This window comes from Ahaetulla prasina, chromosome 3, assembly GCF_028640845.1.
Source record: "Ahaetulla prasina isolate Xishuangbanna chromosome 3, ASM2864084v1, whole genome shotgun sequence".
NCBI classification, from domain to species: domain Eukaryota; kingdom Metazoa; phylum Chordata; class Lepidosauria; order Squamata; family Colubridae; genus Ahaetulla; species Ahaetulla prasina.
This window is the reverse complement of record NC_080541.1, coordinates 57,598,510-57,618,601: the sequence shown is the minus strand read 5'-3', so window position 1 is coordinate 57,618,601 and position 20,092 is coordinate 57,598,510. Positions and strand designations below refer to the sequence as shown.

At 33.9% G+C, this 20,092-nt stretch overlaps 1 protein-coding gene across 3 annotated transcripts in view; it reads left to right on the top strand.

Moving 5' to 3' along the window:
- The window catches only part of MIB1 (MIB E3 ubiquitin protein ligase 1), a 56,021-nt gene that overhangs the window by 26,313 nt on the left and 9,616 nt on the right, over nt 1–20,092 (top strand). For all 3 annotated transcript variants that reach the window (XR_009154063.1, XM_058174351.1, XM_058174350.1), the window contains exons 12-15: nt 242–393; nt 13,978–14,110; nt 18,357–18,443; nt 19,408–19,569. Coding sequence is in view for 2 of the 3 variants with exons in the window: in XM_058174351.1 (XP_058030334.1) it covers nt 242–393; nt 13,978–14,110; nt 18,357–18,443; nt 19,408–19,569 (534 nt within the window). In the remaining variant the exon portion in view is untranslated. The remainder of the gene's footprint in view (nt 1–241; nt 394–13,977; nt 14,111–18,356; nt 18,444–19,407; nt 19,570–20,092) is intronic.

Below are 20,092 nucleotides of genomic sequence, written 5' to 3'. Positions count from 1 at the left end.
TTTGGGGCCGTTTTCAAGTTTTTTTGGGGGGGCTGAATTTGACTGGAAAAACAGCCTGAAAGCGGCGAAAATGGCCTGAAAAACAGGCGGGGCCAGCCGGTGGTCCAATTTGTCAGTTCTCCGAACCGCACAGAATCGGAACAACCGGTTCGGGTGAAGTGGTCTCAACCGGCAGCAGCCCACCTCTGCTTACGGAGGGAGATAAAGAAATTGATATAAATTGACTAATATTTATTTTTAGGATTCTGAGGGTGATACTCCTCTGCATGACGCAATAAGCAAAAAGCGTGATGACATTTTAGCAGTCCTCCTGGAAGCTGGAGCAGATGTTACTATTACAAATAACAATGGATTTAATGCTCTTCATCATGCTGCATTAAGGGGAAATCCAAGGTATTGTATAGGTTTACTGCCTTCTAATGTTTGATAAGCATAGTGTTATAGTAAAAATGTTAACATTAATTCAGAAGAGTTTTAACATTAATATTTCTATATCTCGGTAGTTGAAGTATTAAAATTATATAATTGAACACTATAGAATTGATGAACCAGTATAACATTTTGCTTTTTCTGTTGTGATGTTAAAACTCAGAATCACCCACTGAAACTAATTATGGAGGAAGTTTAAGCCCAATAAAATAAAATACTACCTTTAGCACCTCCACAGGATCATTGTCTTTCTGTTAAAATATTGTAGTTGTGCTGCAAGCTATGCCTCTTTGGATACGTGACAAGAATTGCAACATAGGAAGAAAAGGAGTTGGGCTTTTATCTGATCTTCTTTCCCTTGTTGTTGTTGTCCCCCCCCACACTACTGACTACTTTACGGAATGAATAATTAACAGAACTGTGAAAAGCCTTTAAAGAAGTGCTTCCTAACATGTGGACATGTATACAAAGCTTTTCTTTTCAAATTGCTAAAGCATGCTTACAAAGCTTGTGCAGCTGCTCTTGACTATTTCCATATGTGTGGTCATACACAAACCACTTGGCTTGGCTTTTGCCTCTTTCGAAGCAGCTGCATGAGCCTTGCAAACCTTATGGCTTCTTTAATGATTTGTGAATAAATGCTTCATATGGGCTTATGCGTATTACGAAGCCTCTCTTTTAAAGGCTTTGCCCAAGCCTTATTGTTAAGCTGTTGGAATTTGCTGCCATCAGACATGATGGCTGACTTAGTTTTAAAAATGGTAAGAGAAAATTCATTGAAGTAAATTCCATTGGTGGCTACTATTCTTGTTGGCTGTTTGGTTCTTTTGGGATTGCAGATAAGATAAAGATGCCCTTAAATTGAGCTTGACTCCTGATGAATTCATATAGTTGATAACTAAAACAACAAAGTAAAATTGAATTCTGAGCCTCTTCCTCTGGGGTGTGTTTTGACTTTCTAGACCAGCTTACAGCCCTGGTATTTTTTTCAGGTCTTTGATCCTGTATTCTGAGCCTTGATACTATTACTTGCTGAAATAGAATCATAGGCTGATATATTAAATGTCAACTGAGAAGCAACAACAGTATAGGACTATCACTGTCCTCTCCATGTTTGGTCTAATGCATCTGGTTGGTCACTCTACACAGTTGAACAAAGAATGCTGGACTGGACAGGCCATTGGCCCAATTCACTAGCATTCTTCTTGTGCCTGTGAAGCACATTATAACATCATACATTTTCTGATTTCAGCCACGGACTCTCTTTAGATCTGACTACTTTCAAAACAGCTTAATTTTCAACCAGCCTATGAGTGTAATTAAGTTTACAAGCTATAATTTATGTCATTGCTAGCTGGTATGTCATTGTAACTAAAATTGTTCTTGCCCAAAAGGGAATGGAAATTAATGTATAAAGAGGGCTATTGGCTGAATTTTTAAAATAATATTCCGTAATCAACTATCTGTTCATTTAGAAATTCTATACATGATACTCTCCTAATTGACTAATGTATACCAGAAGTTGGTATACTACCTGATTAAGACAATAGCAACTAATGGTATTCAGATCCAAAGTGAGAAAGGTATATTGGATTTAGCATGGACGTGTCTGTTGTACTTGTCAGTAGTATATTTTTGGCATGCTTCAAAGGACCCAATTTTTAAAATGCTATTGAACATTTCAGTGAGATGATAATGCCAAATTTAAAGCACCTTTTTCATTTTGGATTTGAATACTGTGCACTAGCAGAAGAATATGTGCCTGTTCTCAGAAATGGCACTACTTTTTGTAAGTTAATATCACCTTAATAAATTTATTAGAAACCATAGTTAACAATATGTGATTTTCAATGTCTGAAAATGCTGTTCATTGTTGTTTGGATAACATACTTAATCTTTGGCATATCATGGGCCAGAGTTTAGCTAGTACATTTGCCACTTAATCATTCTGTAATGGTTAATGTGAATGTTGTTAACAATGTAATGCTAGTAGTCAGAAACCTGTAGTTCTCTATTTGGATGAAAAAAATGTCTTCCACAGATATCTCAATTATGTAAGGAAGTAATAGAATCAAAGGTGTCTGTATCTATTTGGCGGCATGTCTTTTTAGATTGGGGTTAGCCTATTAATTCAAAACTGGCCTTCAGAGCTTGGATTGAAAACTACAAGTAATACAAAGCAGGGGGTTGGACTAGAAGACCTCCAAGGTCCCTTCCAACTCTGTTACTATGTTATGTTATAGATGGAAAAATACATTATCCAATAGTAATTTACTGAGGTCTTGTAATTTAATGGCATTTTTATTCAGATGCTAGCTTAACTTATGTTTTAGGAAGGTCAATGTTAATTTAATGGAAAAAATGAAGTTGAATACATTTTTGTCACCCTATTTGTATTTGATACTAATTTAATTCTTTATTTTGTTGCATATGGAGAAAGTGAAGAATCTGCTTTAACTGTATCTTGAGCTTCTGTAGATGATAAAAACATTGTTTGTGAGATTGCATCTGTGTGCCATAAGGGAAAAGATCCAAAGTCTAACCCAAAATTCCCAAAATGAGCAGTATCTGTTATTTTTAGATAAATTGCATTTAAATCTGAAGATTGGCCCAAAGCTACTATAGCTAATGGGGAACGATAAATTTTTCTCTTTTAAAAACTTTTTCAGTTAGTGATCACTACCTCATACCCATGTTTCCCTGATAATACTACCAGGTCTTTTGCTTCAAAAGATGCATTAAGGCTTATTTTCCTGTTAGGTATTATTTTCGGGCAATATGGTACTAAATGTGTCAGTCTGGCTGACAATTTTAATGGGCTTATTTTTGGGGTATATTACAAGCATCCTGAAAAATCATGCTAGGCTTATTTTCTGATTGGGTCTTTTGGGGAAATGATATTTTGCTTTCTTAAATTACTAAAGTATGCTGGATTTTTCAGCAGAGTAAGATGGTACTAGACTTTATAGCAGGCACAGCAATAAATATTGACTCTACAAACAACCCCAGAAACTCACAAATACGATATTGCTAGATAAACTATTTTATTGCAGAAAGATAAAAGCCACATGTGGAGAAAATATATATACTTCAACAGCAGTCACCAACTGGTGGTCCATGGACCACTGGTGGTCCCCAGAAAAATTATTTCCTTTTTTTATATTGCCCTAAATCAGGGGTCCTCAAACTACGGCCCCTGGGACGGATATTTGCAATGAACATTTGTGTTGCTGTAGAGAGTCTCCCCCTTCAGGGTCTTTTTGTGTGGGTCAGAGAGGGGCAGAAATTCAGATTTGGGGTCTGCTTCAGCCTCCTGGTGTGGGGTTTTGGGCGAAGACTGAAGGGAAGGGCTGCTGGTGGTGAAGAGTGGTGGACCTTGTTCCAATGGGACAGCATCATGGGCTGGAACTGGCTGACCATCTCAGCCCACTGAACCGCCAGGCGCTGGTACCTGTCCTTGCACTCCCGCAGGTCTTCCCTCTGTTTGGAAAGCCTATGCTTGCTGAGCCTCCTTCTCACTCAATCCAATTTGAACTGAGCCAGCTGTTTTGCCAACTCTTTCTCATGGTGGCTGCTTAGCTCCAGCAACTGCTTCCCATTGGGGCCCTAAAGAGCCCAGGCGGGTGGACAGGTGAGAAGTAGCAAGTAGAGGCTGGCAAGGTGCCCCTCAACGTGAGTGACATTGAGTTGGCCATGCCCACCCAGTCACATGACCACCTTGCCACGCCCACCCAGCCGGTCATTAGGCAGATTATATTAGTGGTCCATGGGATTTAAAATTATAAATTTAGTGGTACCTGAGATCCGAAAGGTTGGTGACCCCTGTACTACAGAACTTCTCTCCTTCCTCCATTTAAATTCTAGAGTTTTTCCTTCTGCTTTTTTGCATCTAGAGAAATTTGAACATTTTCTTCCTGTACTTGAGATTGTGAAATTATTTATATAATAGTTTTATCTAACCTGAGAATTGCCAGTTCTTGTTATAGCTTCATCCTGGGCATGGAAATGAAAGCAAACATGCAATCATGAGCCTAGCACTGGAAGATTCAAGAACAAAGTTCAAATACATAAAATGCTTTTATTGAAAAAGATGCTGCCCTAATAACAAAGATCAACTACGGCAGTTTTTATTAATCCAACTATATTAATATGTCAGGTTCCGGGTTTAAATTTTTTGTCTCTTTTTTCCCCTTATGTGATAAACAATTTTTTTCGTGCCCATTCTAAGAGTACCTGTACAGAGTTTTGATACGATCTTATTTTTTTAAACTATATTTCTGCCCTTGGCAGCTTCAGCCATTACAGATAGTCATCTTAGGTGGTGAATTGTGGAGTGAATGTGGACCACCAACAGCAGTCCCAGTCTAATCTTCCTTCTGTGTTCCAGGTTATTTCCTCAGTTGATAGCAAAACTGTTTATGCCATACCAGCTGTCTAATTAGTTCCAAATTTCTTAAAGTTCAGGTAGAGGAAGATGATCCATCACCAGTGCTGAAATTACATTAGCTTCTGCTCCAGTAAGTTCAGAATACAGAAAAGGAGTCTTCACAAAGTAAAATTCTTACAGTACATGTTTAATTTCTAATTTGTATCTTTTCTTTCGGAAGCATGGTATCTAGTAATTCAGCTAAGCAAGATCAAGCCAACTTATTATTTGGATAGATAATGGCTAAGAAATAGCTGTACTATAAGTTACAGTGAGAAGTCGAAACTGGAAAAACGTAATAGCAAACCACTTCAGTATTCTTGCCAAGAAAACCAAATGAATGCATCTATAAAATCCTCAGGCATCAAACATGACTTGGAAAAAAAGAAAAGGAACAAAGTTATGTTAATCTTCCCAGAATAGATTGTGATTGTCAGTTTTGTATAAGTTTTCCCTTTTTAATATTTCTATTATTAAAAATCAGTTGATAAAACCACTTGTCTTGTAGTGATCAATACATAGCTACAGCTGGTTGAAGGGGACCAAATCCATTAAACATGTGATTTGATTCCATTTTACCAGCTTAAGCAAAGCATTGAAAACCTAGTTTTGCCATCAAGCCTGGGACCCTGATTGTATGGGTGAGCCAGTTTCTTGGCCATGATTATAACGAAAGAGTGATGTCAGAAGTGTTCTCTGCTGCTATTTTATGTTATTTATGTTGTTTCTAATTTCAATTGTACTTCTTTTTTACTCTGGTTTATTCCTATTTTAACTGTCAAGATGCCCAGAACCATCTGTATGAGATGGGTGCCCATAGAAATTTATTAAATAAATTGAAGTTTAGGAAACATACAGCTTTTTGTCCATTAAATAAATATCAGATATGGGGAATCATATACTCCCTTACTTTTAATTTTTGTTTATAATGCTTCATTTTTATATTATTAAAAATAAACTTAAACTTAAGCCATCGGAGAAAACAGTAATGGCTTGCAATAATTCTCCTTCTTAATTATTTGTGTTTCTTGGGTGAGAATGTGAATATATTTTTACAGAAGTTTCCTGAAGGAATTAATTAGAGAACAGTGTCACAAGGTTTTTATAATTGTTCTCCAAGTATAACTCTGGTTAATATTTCTAGAATGAGTTTTATTTTGAAAGACTTTTTCTGTTAACAGGTTAGTTCTATACATATTCTATCTACATCTGTTTTTGAAAAATGATTTCACCATTTTTGGCATATAGTTGTCATACTTCAGCATATAACTTAATATGCATATGTTTTAGTTAATAAAATGGGATTCATTTTTAAGTATAGAACAGCATCTTATTTGAAGACCTGTGAACTTTAAGTCATGCTAAATTGGGGTAAGATTAATTTGGGCTATAATAATGCATAAGTTACCGTATATACTCGAATATAAGCCGATCCGAGTATAAGCCGAGGTCCCCAATTTTACCCCAAAAACTGGGGTAAACTGGGGACTCGAGTATAAGCCGAGGGTGGGAAATGAGGCACCTACCGGTTGGGAAAACCCTCCCTCCCTCAGCTGAGAAGGCTGGCGGCTCCCCGCCCGCCTCACTGCACCGCAGGGCTTCCCGCCGTCCGGTAAAATGTGAAAAAGAAAAAAAAACTCGAGTATAAGCCGATATACTCGAGTATAAGCCGAGGCTTAAAAAAAAAACTCGAGTAAAAGCCGTATAGACCCGAGTATAAGCCGAGGGGACGTTTTTCAGCACAAAAAACGTGCTGAAAAACTCGGCTTATACTCGAGTATATACGGTATATGAAATCTTTTATTGCAAAGACAGATTTCTCTAAATATACAGTATGTATATGCTTAGGGTTTAATAGAAATTTATCATATATAAAACTTGAACATTTAAAACTGCATCTATTTTTGTCAGTAATATGGGACTGCAGTGGTCCAGCTGTTCAAGTATTCTTTTAGAAGGCAACAGTTTTCATGTACTGGCTATATCAGGGCAAAAAGTGACCATGGAAAGAAGTATAGCAGCATTTGATAATGTCAGCATCTGTTATCCTTGTCAGTCAAATGGTTGAGATGTCTGAATTACAACTGTGTCAGCAGATGTCCAGAGAGTTTGTACTTAGTTAGAATTCAGCAGCTGACATAAGTAAGGGAGTGACATTTTAGCATGACTGACAATGTTCAAAGAAGTATTAAGATTTGTTTTTATAAAGCTGCATACATAATTCTAAGGCTTGCTTTAGTGCTGGGGTATAATTATGTTTTGGGAAAAAGTACAAAGTATCTTATTCAATTTATCATCATTGTTTTTAAAAAGTGACCTTACAGAAGTTAATATTTAATTATTGCTCAGATGACTTATTATTAGAAATAGGCAGTGCTTCATAGAATTCAGACAGGTTTGCCAACTTTGTTGCTAATGAAGGCTGTTTTCTGATCATCAATCTGTTGATTATAGAATAAAATGTGTTAATGACAATACCAATATTTATTTCTGCTTTGCACATTACTCAGTGAATTATAATTAATTGTTTAGTAAAGGTATAGAACAATTTATTTGCAGACTTTTTTTTAGTTTCGGTTTAAATAACAAATGTATTGTTAAATTCTTAAGAACTAGTGGTATCTTTTTTCTGGCAGAAAAAAATAATAAACTAAACAAGATCTTAAGAGATGGCAATTAAAAATTAAATTTAAAGCATGAAGCCCAAGAGCCTAGGTGTCATATACTATAAAGTTTAATCCCACTTAGCCTACTTTGAATTTTCAGTCAGAAAACTATATATTTTACACATTAACATCCTTTGTATAACTAGTAAAACTTCCATGTACCTAAACATGAAGGATTAAAATAAATTCTTTTTAAAATAATGAGATATTTTAAAAACAAGATTTACCTAAACAGTATTGATTTTCTCCTAAAAATAATTAGGTTAATATTAAATAATGGGGAATGCTTTTTAGCCTTGTATAGCCTTTTAACTGTACAATTATTCTCTGAACAGAATGAAATGAAAATGTTCTACCTTAAAGAACATCTTAATTAATTTTGCAGATAGGAAAGATGCTGAATCTGCCAAATTTAAACTGATTTACTTTCATCTGATGAAATAAACTTTCAAAATATAGATTTACTCTGACATACAGGTTATTGATATTTGCTTGCTACATCACCTTTTTAGTCATAGACCAAAGCAAAATAAAACAAAAAGAACCATGTTAGAAAAAAGAAAATACAAAATTGTCTAATCCACACACATTTCTAGCATGTGTGCTGTTACCATCTGGCAAAAACTCTTCTTACACTTTGAACATTTAAAGGCGGTGAAGATTGCCTTGGCAGTTACAGAATACAGTAATATTTTCCCTATCAAACATAACGCTATATTTGTTAAATAAATACAATATACTATTCAGATTTAATTTTGACTAATGTACATTTAATATAACGAGGAACTTTATTTAATTTGTCCTTTTTTTATTTCCAGCAGCAACAATGGTTTCAAATTGGTGGGAAAGCCATGTGTTGCAAGCAATCTCCTTCTTTTTGAGGCTCTAATATCTCGCCGGCTAGCACTGCCAAATAGCACAATTCCCCACAGATTTTTTTTCATAAAATGAAATAAAATAGGGGCTTTAAGCAGCCAGTAGGCCAATTATGTCCCTGAAAAGATGCTAAAAGAGCAAATTCCTGGCCCTGCTTCAGCTCAGTGGCACATCTCCTTGTACATCAAGCCAATTAAATTATATTGACATGCTTGCAAATGGAAAAATTAAAGGCATGAGTTGATTATAGGGTTCCACTTTGCCTGTGCTAGCTCAGTGCATGTGTGTGCACGTGTGCGCATAATTAATTATTTATCTTTTATCAATTTACTCTAGTGGTTAAAACACCAGGCTAGGGACCAAGTGAGTATGAGTCTAATTCACCTGACAGTGGTGTTGTTGTGGGAGAAACAGGAAGAGAAAAGTGTATTATGTGTGGTTGCGGTCTTGAGTTACTTACCAAAAATAATAAAGTTAGGGAAAAAAACAAAACCATGCAAGGTACATGATGCTTCCTCTCCCCCCCCCCCCCACCGCCCCAAAAAATGAGATAAAGTCAAGAGGGGAAATGTTTGAGCTGTGTAACTGGGCTTTAAACATATTAATAAACTCTTGCACTGAATCTTCAGTGGAAACAAGGCAATTTTAGACACATACAGTTGTGCCAAATGCAACAAAGGTGCTAATTTGCAATAAATGCTTGGTGGATTTCTAATACAAAAGTTAGGTGGAAAAACATAGAGAAGTCTTAGTCGTAATATGTTCATTTTAGCATACATGAAAAGGCCTTCTTTTTGAACCATATTTTATGTTAAACCATATTTTATATTCAAAGATTCATATTCTAAGAAATATTCTTGATTGATCATTTTAATATTAATGTGGATGGTTAGACAAAAGATCACATTGGGAGGGTTTTTTTAAGGTTCAGAAGCAATATTATTGTGATCTTCAAAATTATGATCCAGAAATCATTCTGTAATTGTTTTTATTTGTTTGCTGTTGCCATATATGTTGTGTTTTTATTTAGGTTTTGAATTAATAAAACAAATAAATAAATGGTTGAGCAATACTGTTAGTATCAGTTCTTTAAACAATTGTCCTATTATTTCCCCCTTCCCTCCAATTTGTTCTTCTATGCTAATATTCATTTGATCCTTTTGCATGTTATCTTCACTTTTAAAAACCATGACTTTCATGTGAAATATAGTTTATTTTTCTTTTACTGGTTGTTCACGCCTGCCAAAAGTACATACTTCTTTACATTCCATAATATTGTATGTTCATATGGGTACATAAAGAAGTATGTGCTCTGGGCAGGTTTTCATAGCTGCTATCTGTTGGATAAAACTGAACAACATTTCGTCCCCTTTTTAATCTAAAGTATAAAATAGTTATTCCTGGTGAATTTTAAAAACACATTTTTGCTCTTGTTTCTTAGTATCTGGCCTTATTACCGAGAATTAAAGCCTTTGTCTACTTTACTTGTACAATAGTTTAAAACACATTAAAAAGAATTGTTCTTTCATGAAGGTTCAGGTACTTGTTAGGTTTCTGTTGCTTTTTATTGGCTATTAAGCCTGGCGAACAGCATGATTTCACCAAAGTTTGATTATACAAAATACCTTCATGAAATGGTAATATGTATTCTTGTATTCCACTCTGAGCTTGCATTATCATTAGTCTTCACTCATATTTTATCATATTTATATTAGTATCTGGTAAAGTGGAAAAAATGATCTATTTTGTAACGATCTATATGCCTTTGGGAAGAATCTCAGTTGTTTGTATTTTATAATTAATGAGAATATAGACGAATAAATAGTTGATTATATTCCAAGAAAGAAAATAAGTTGCAAATATGAAGATTTGGCCTTTACTTTTAATTCAAACCAATGTGGACTAGGTTTTGCAGAACATTTTCAAATTAGAAAAGTTCATATTAAAATGTACTTTTTCATGTCAAAATTGTTGTAAGTTTAATAGCTTATATATCTTCATAGGTTTAGTTGGCCGATACTGTAGTTTATCTTTGGGTTCGTATTAATCATAATACAGAAAAAAACCCAATATCAGGTTGCAAAAAAAATTGGATTTAAAAAAAGAAATGTACAGAATTCCTTTTAAATGATACAAAAATCCTTTTGTAAAATATGTTTATAATTAGAACAAGAACATTCATCCATTACTTACACATTTTCAAAAATTAAGGAAAAAAGCTCCAGTTCATCGTGTTAAAGAAAACCAGTTGTTCAGTTTCTGCAGCTCAAGAGAAAAACCTAGTGCAGCTGATAGAGAGCAAATCAGAGACTAGCAGTAGCTAGCACAATTCTACAAGAAGAAACAGCAATGCAGCAGAACAATTACAACTTGCTTGTTTCAAATTTAAATGATATTGCTCATGCTCTAAAATAATATTTTTAAACTCTTAGTAAAAGTACTTTATTACTAAATCATGCCGTACCCTTTTAATATATAATGGAATGGATCCAGAATATAATGTAAAAGTAACAATGGGGTAATGTAAAATTAATATTTTTTGAAATGCTAACGTATTAGTAGATATAATACTTAAAATACAATTGACAAGATTTCTTGTCCAATAGTATTAAGCTATGATATTACTGAAAGCTGATTGTTTCCCATATTAACACTTTACACTTGAAATACTTGATATTTAAGCACACTAGTAGTATGTTAAGCAGCAATTGAGATTAATATAAAAATACACAAATTATTAAAAAATACATGCAAATATGAATCCTTTAAATCTGTGGAATAATTCAGGTCTTCTAATGCTCTATTACCTGTAAGCTTATCATGCAGCATTTGCAGTTGGATGACCTAGAGAGAGACATCAGCAGCAGCCATCTCATCTTGAATGTTCACTCTATCGCTGATTCAGCTCTTCATTATGTGGGAGGGGGGAAGCAATGGAGAGGTGAAAATGAATACATATTTCACTATAAAGCAAGTATAATTAAAATATGAGCACGTATCTTACAAGGTATCTTGTGTTTTCCTAACCATTTAGGTGTTATGCATAAAACTAAGTTTCTTGAACCTGCTGGACAGAAAACAGAAATATCCAAGATAGATGCTAGAAAAACCCAAAGAATGATAATCTCATCTTGTTTAGATAATTGAAAATAATTCAAAAATGTCCATGAGATTGTAAAAAATAAAAAAAAAATCAGCATACACCTTCATCCATCCCCCTTTCTCAAGCAAGTATTGTTTCTTTCTCCATAGAAAGAGGACATGATTTCTTCATGCTTGAATTTTAGTTCCAAGACAGGTTGCTTGTAGTTATTTTTCATTTTTAGAGGTCAAACGCTGCTCTTGAGGTCAGGACTTCCACATGCATGCTGTTTAGCATGAATCCATTTGCTACTCAGGGCACTAGCAAAACTATTTCAGCTTTATAGGCAGCCAGGCATTTGAAACATCCACTCCCAGGCTGTCTTTTGCCTCTCTCTTCCCTGACCATATTTAGTCAACCATTGCAAAAAATAGTATCTCAACTGTTGGTTGCTGTTCCAGGAACAGACGGTGCCTCTGTCTTTTACTCTGCCTATTGATGGCTCATTCTGCAGTTTTACTACTCAGTTCCTATATTTGTGATACCAAATTAAATTGGGTTGCATGTTTCAATTTAAGTTTTTCTAATTCTTTTTTTTTTCACTGATTCTGATATCTCAGTCACTGTATTTAGTCTTCTAGAAGTAAAAGCAAAATAGTAAGAGGAAATTCAGAATGAAGTAACATTTCAAAAACTTTAGGAAACTTTTGTTTTGTGAAAAAATAATTAAATATGCTATGAAGTAAAGAATCAAACCTTTTTAATAATCAGGATGGCAGAAACTATGTTCTTAGTTTTAACTTTAAATTGACAATTGAAATTTTAACTTACATTTTGTTTTAGAAAACTACAGCATATTTTAGGAACATGTGTATATATATTAACATTAATGTGCTCGTCTTTAAAAAAACATTTTTTTATTTTTCTAATTTTATTTGTACATTAAATGTGGTTTGTGTTCTCTCTTGACAAAATGTCAATAACAATAACAATTATATCTGTAAAACAGCCTACAAGTGTATAACTTTTCTCTAATTGCTCTTTTTGTGGAGAGCTGCTGATTGGTAAGATAGAGAAGTTAGTAGTCCATCACTCATGAGAGAGTGTAAGTAATTGGACCCCTTTGTTAAGTATCTTTAAATAACCACCCAGAAAGAATAGTTTATATCTACGGTAGATGTATCTCTATATTTGTATTTTTTTTCCATAAACCTACCTTACCTTGATAAATCTATGTAGCAAACCCCATATTTTCATTATTTAAATGGCTACTAGTGAAAGGATTTGTTTTATGGCACTCCATATATGGAATTGATACATTGGGTGGTAGGTATATGATTCTCCCTCCCTTTATTGTTCCATTGACTTTTTTTTTTGGTAGCTTTCAAAAATCTTTCTAATGATCTATTTGTGGGTTTTAATTATCTGTAAACTACCTTGAAAAATGTTTTTGTGATAGGATATAAATATATTTAAATGGTAAAGTACACCAAGTTTTCTGGTCCTTGGTTTATCTAGCTCTTATATTATGATTAATGTGAAAAGATTTATATAACGTTTGGCAAAGAAAGAAAGACTTAAAAGCATTTGAAGTTGCCTTTTAAAAATAATAATTTTGAAGTGTAAATTAAGTTTTTAAGAGGGGAAGACTGAAAGAAACACATTCTCCAAGCTGCACAAAAGTACACACACATACTTGTTATACAGACACCCCCCACCAAGCTACACAGAAGTACAACACCTCATATTGCCACTATGAATTCCGATACAAAATTGCATTCATATATAATTGGAGAAAGAAAGTATGTAATGTCAGCATGGTAGATTGAAGCACAGCAGGTGGTGTATGAATTGCAGGAACATAATTCTCAAACATGAAGTAATGATATTTGAGGCAGGGGGGAAGAGTAAATAAATGTGGGATACAAGATAGTGTTGAAAGTAGAGACTTCCTTCCCATTTTCAAAGCATACCATTTCTAGATTTTATTTATTTATTTCTCTGATTTCTAGGCTGCCCACTCATGGTAACTAAGCAGTCATAAATATCTGTATATATTGCATGTGGCAAACTAAGTAGGATATTTGAAAAATGCATTTTCTTATGAAATTATACATTTTCTCAGAAGTAAGCCCTATTGAGTTCAGGTGAATTAAATCATTACTCTATTAATGATTGTAAAATAGCTATTAGTACTGAAAGTATATTAAACTAACATACTTTTATGGTGATGTATAAGACAATGTGAATTAAACTCAGAAGAACTGGACATGGATTACTAGAATAGCTAATATGGATTTCATTACATTATCTAACTGAGAAAGAATGTTAACGTTTAATAGAATGGATAGCATGTCATATAAAATCAGTTTTTCAATAATAATAAAAACTCCTAGCAATATAATCACTGAGTTTTGGGATGTTACACTTAAATGGAAAATTGTATTCCTTCTAGAAGTTAATACTGATATAATCCTTTACATTTTTGTCTGTTTTAGTGCAATGAGAGTGTTACTCTCTAAGCTTCCAAGACCATGGATTGTAGATGAAAAAAAAGATGACGGATACACTGCTTTGCATTTGGCAGCACTTAATAATCATGTAGAAGTAGCAGAACTTTTGGTACATCAGGTAAAATTTCCTATTAATTGATTTCATGCCAGAAAGAAAGAATATATTATTTGTTACAAATAGATGTGTACATTTGCTTACAATCCATTTTCTACATCCAAATAAAGGTACTTTTTTTTTTTTACTAATTATTAAGACATTATTATGCCATTACTGATTCTCTTATTGATAGCAAAGTGGAGGTAGCACAGATTTCCAGAAACTAAGCTTTAATATAATCAGCTATCTTATCTTGTACTTGGATATTTTATTGATATTTTGGAGATGCATATATTTTTTTTTCTTTCTTATTTGTATAGCCACTTTTGTGAGATGAATCCCTTAGTTAAATAATTAAAATACATAGTTCATTCAAAGAAAAGAACACTGAACCTTATAATATCTATAGTTGCTCAGAAATAAATGAAATTGACTATACTATAGAAAGCATCTAGGTTAAAGCAAGTAGAAAATCTAATGAATAAATTTGAAATTGAAATTTCAATTGAATTTGGAATAATGAAATTGTTTACATTGGCTTTACCTATGCAAAAAGAACATAAGAATAAATAAAGTTCAACTATGTTCAAAAGAAAAAAGAAAAAAAGAACAATATACCAGCCACTGTAACCTTAGGATAATGACATAGGGCCGGGTTACTTACGGGACCGCCTACTGCTACCGGATACCTCTCACCGACCCGTGCGCTCTCACAGAGAGGGACTCCTCAGGGTGCCGTCAGCGAGACAGTGTCGTCTGGCGACACCCAGGGGAAGGGCCTTCTCTGTGGGGGCTCCCACCCTCTGGAACGAACTCCCCCCAGGACTTCGTCAACTTCCGGACCTCCGAACCTTCCGTCGCGAGCTTAAAACACATTTATTCATCTGCGCAGGACTGGATTAGTCTTTAAATTCGTGGGTTTTTAAGGGGTTTTAAATGGGTTTTTAAGGGGTTTTTAATGGGTTTTATTATTTGCTAAATTTTAATTGCGGCCAAATTGAATAAGTTTTTTAGTGGTATTTTAATAGTATTTATTTTGTAATAGTACTGTTTATTTTATCTGGCTGTAAACCGCCCTGAGTCCTTCGGGAGAAGGGCGGTATAAAAATTTAAATAATAAATAAATAAAAATGACTAAAATAACAGCAAGTAATCAAGATAAAAAAAGAAAATGGAGCCATTCAGTCACTATGCTCACTCTTCTCCAACAAAACAGCATTTATGAAAAGCCAGATGAATAGATAAAATTGAAACTTGTTACTGATAAAAAATAGCTATAGAATGCCCATTTATTTTGAATGAATTTAAGTCATATAAATTGCAACCTAGATTACCAAATGGGTTTATTTCCTTCCATTGGGTTTATTTCCTTCCATTCAATCATGTCCAAGTCCTTGCTGATTTAATTAATCACATTTTTGGTCAGGCAGTTTAGATTTTGGGAAAGCTACAGGCATAATACATCTTAATTTAAGCAGAGTATGTGACAGATATCCCATGAGTATGATTAGCAGGCTGCTTAATTGTAATCTGATTTAATAATCATAAATTAGATGGTTAGTTATTTAGGGGGCTTAGTATCCTAGGAGACAAAATAAAATAAAGGAGCTTAATTAATTAGAAAAAATGGCTAGAAATAATATTATAAAAATGAACCTAGATATACAAAAAAAAAAACCAACCCTGACTGAAGTTTTAAAAATTAAAAGGGAACTACAAATGATAAACCAAGAGAGTGACCTGGAAAATATTTTCTTATTAGATCTACAAAAGGGGCTTGTTAAAAATTTAGAGAGATCTGTGTGATAGAATAAAGAATTAAAGACAAAACTTCTTTGACAATATTTGCTTGATGTAAAAATTAAGACTGTTAGAAGAAAAAGGAAGGAATATAAAGATGATTTATTTGATCAAGGTTAAAATAAGTCATTTTTTGCAGTGTTCTGACAATCCTTTATGAACTATCTTGCTGACATCAGGATAGAAAAGGTGATATTTTATGGATTTGCTTATAGTAGATAAAGGATGGAATATGGAATGAAGAATTACCTATTTAACCTTACAGGAGTGAAGATTTGTTAAATTTATTTATACTTGTGATGAAGGTTGGAAATCACTTCTTTATATTTCTTTTTCCTGCACTATTTTTCCCATTCACTTCTCTTTCTTTAGTTTGTATTAGTTTGTATTATTTTAATTAAAATTCTTAATAAACATATTTTAAAAAGTACACCTTCTCGATAGTGGTGTCTGCCCTCTAGAACAAGTTTTCTCTTGTGATTTGAATTCCCCACTTCTGCCCCCCATTTCGCTGTTGTTTAAAAGAGCCCCCTTCATCCAGACGTTTGGTGCGGGAGAATGAAAGCCCTTGTTCCATAGCACTTGCTATCTTTTATCTTTCTTTTTTTATGTTTTATTGATTTTATTGTAATTTCCATTGCCAAGTTGTTCAGAGTCAGATGGCATATTAGTTTAATGTATAACTATTAATTAGTTTTTCATCCAGAAGCTATATTTTGTTCTAAGCCAGTTCAAATATTTGAGCTGGCTTGTTTGAGTTGACCAAATAAGTTGATTATGTCCATGTGGAACTTATAAATTCTTATACATAAATTGTCTCAGTACTGTATACACCAGCTCCTTATTTAATAACCAAAATCTATTCCTTAAGTTGGTATGGTAACTAAATGATCACTTAGGTATAAATGGTCACTAGACAAACATGTGACAGAGAGAGAGTCACCAGTTGCTTCTTTCTCATTTAGATAAAGTTATCTTGTATAGTGTCCTGTACCTGACCCATTTTCCCCCTTCTTTTCATTTTTTTCAAACCTCCCCCCCCCACTTTTGTGCCCTTGCAGAGCAGAGAGGTTGCTTAAACAATGTATTTCTTCCCATGCTGCTTTCCTCCATAGAGTAGTACTTCCCTAAAAAGTACTAACCTCAAGTGAACAAGCTTAGCTCTATAAACCTAATTAGTTTATTAGAACTCTCCCACCAGGTGCTACTGCTGCCCCCAACTGATCAGACCTTAATCTGTTTCACACTGAAAGCTTTTGTTGTCAGGCTCTAAAATTGAATGGTAAGTGCAGGCACTGGTCAGAAAATGATTTTGCATCCTATTTCTGTGTGGTCACTAAATGAGGTAGCCCTAAACAAAGAATGGCTGTACTGTGAAAAATATTTATTTCAGTAGATCAAATTATTCTTAAATTTTGAAAACAACTAATGAACATTTCATAAACTTTCCTTATTAAATATTGATTCGTGGACAATACTGATAAATGCAGAATAGAAAGAATATGAAAATTAGTTCAGTTTCATAAAATATATGTATAGATTTTTTTTAGAATAGAATTTTTTTTTATTGGCCAAGTGTGATTGGACACACAAGGAATTTGTCTTGGTGCATATGCTGTCAGTGTACATAAAAGAAAAGATACCTTCATCAAGGTACAACATTTACAACACAAATGATGGTCATAGGGTACAATTTAACACTTAATGATACAGCACTTAATGATAATCATAGGGTACAAATAAGCAATCGGGAACAATCAATATCAATATAAATCATAAGGATTACCAGCAACAAAGTTACAGTCATACAGTCATAAGTGGAAGGAGATGGGTGATGGGAACGATGAGAAGATTAATAGTAGTGCAGATTTAGTAAATAGTTTGACAGTGTTGAGGGAATTATTTGTTTAGCAGAGTGATGGCCTTCAGGGAAAAACTGTTCTTGTGTCTAGTTGTTCTGGTGTGCAGTGCTCTATAGGGTGGTTTTGAGGGTAGGAGTTGAAACAGTTTATGTCCAGGATGTGAGGGATCTGTAAATATTTTCACGGCCCTCTTCTTGATTCATGCAGTATACAGGTCCTCAATGGAAGGCAGGTTGGTAGCAATTATTTTTTCTGCAATTCTAATTATCCTCTGAAATCTGTGTCTGTCTTGTTGGGTTGCAGAACCAAACCAGACAGTTATAGAGGTGCAAATGACAGACTCAATAATTCGTCTATAGAACTGGATCAGCAGCTCCTTGGGCAGTTTGAGCTTTCCGAGTTGGCGCAGAAAGAACATTCTTTGTTGTCCTTTTGGATGATGTTTTTGATGTTAGCTGTCCATTTTAGATCTTTTTTTAATTGGTTTTAACAGTGGAGAAATGATAGTCTAGTATTTTTAATTACGCTATCATATACTTTCTTTTGTGAGTACCCTGATAGTTTAGTTCAATTAATATAAATAACATTTGGGATTTCTCTTTTAGGGCACAGCTAACTTGGATATTCAGAATGTAAATCAACAAACTGCACTGCACCTTGCTGTTGAAAGACAGCATACTCAAATAGTGCGGGTAAGGCAATAATAATGTACCATAAGAATGTATTTCTCAACTATACTACTGTAGTGCGGTGTGTTTCTAAATGGATTTTCTAAAAGGATTATGCAATAAGAGAATTTCTCTCCATTTTCATGCTCTTATTTTCCTTCCAGAGAAGTTAATAGGAAATGTAGTCTGTATAAATAATAGTCTGGTTGCTTTTCCACTTAAAATATTTTGCTTAAATTATTTTTAAATATATTATCAATATATTAAATATTGATCAAAAATCAGTCACACTGCTTATTCTATTTCTGATTTAATCCTCCATGCACATGAGATATATATGAGTAAATTATATTACCCAATAATCATTGAGTGGGGGAAAAATACAATATAGAGATTGAGTGGAGAAAAGTGATAATCATGGTAAGAGAGAAGAGGATGGAAAACGAACATATAGGAAGAACCAAATTATTAGAAGGATCTGGAAAATCAAGAGGGTGAGGAATGCAGTGGTTGGCATATTGATTAAATATACGCTGCAGAATACTGATGATAAAATAGAGGTTGGTTCAATGTCATTATTAAAATCTGCTTGCCATATTCTTTGAGTTTATGTTTCTGAATGTTTTTGGATATAATACCATTACACCAACATGTCTGTGGAAAATTGGACTGATCATGTTGGTAATTTTTCATGTATTTACAATAATAGAGTATTGGAGCAATTTCCTTTTGGATATCCATTGTTATCTACTTACTCTTTAACCAAGATTTACTAATTTATATTCAGTGAGCATATCAGTTGGTGAAAATAAGAGTAAAAGAAAAGTTTAAAGTATAGGCTGCAAAATCTAATTAAGAAGAAACTGTTTTAATAGCCTTGAATAGCTAAGCTTATGAGGTATTTTTAATTTTCAAGATGTTTTTAATAAATGTATTTCTATTTATTGCAAAAGGTATTCAGAATCCTGAAATTTTTATTTGCTTTCAGCTTCTAGTTCGTGCAGGTGCTAAATTGGATATTCAGGATAAAGATGGAGATACTCCCCTGCATGAGGCCCTGCGACATCATACTTTGTCACAGCTTCGCCAGCTCCAAGACATGCAAGATGTGGGCAAGGTAGATACAGCTTGGGAGCCCTCCAAGAATACAGTAAGAAAACTGTTTTATTTCTTCTCTGTTAAATATCGTCTTTCCAGTAGGCTGTAAAGCAGGATGTCAAACTCCAGCCTGCGGACCAGGTATGTCACGTGCTGGCCACGCCCACCCCCAGTTTAGCAAAGGGGAAAAAAATTGTGATGGTAATGTGGCTCTGTGAGTTTGACACCCCTGCTCTAAAGGTTTTTTTGCTTTGGTCTGCTTTCTGTTCTCTGAAAACAATTATTTAAAGATTCTGTGCCAGTAAGTAAATACTATTTGATAACACAATAAACCTAAATATGTATATGGCAAAAGCTATATTTAAAAATTTAAAATGTTTCAATTTCATTTAATTGAATTTTGATATCTTTAAACATTAATTCCTATAATTAAAGAAGATAATTTGAATAGAGGTGATCTAAAACATTTGCATTTGTTTTATGTGTGTGTATGTGTATATACATATGTGTAAATTGTATTTAGTATATGTGATGATATCTCTGTTGCAAAAAGTATTTCTCGGATCAAGCAGCAT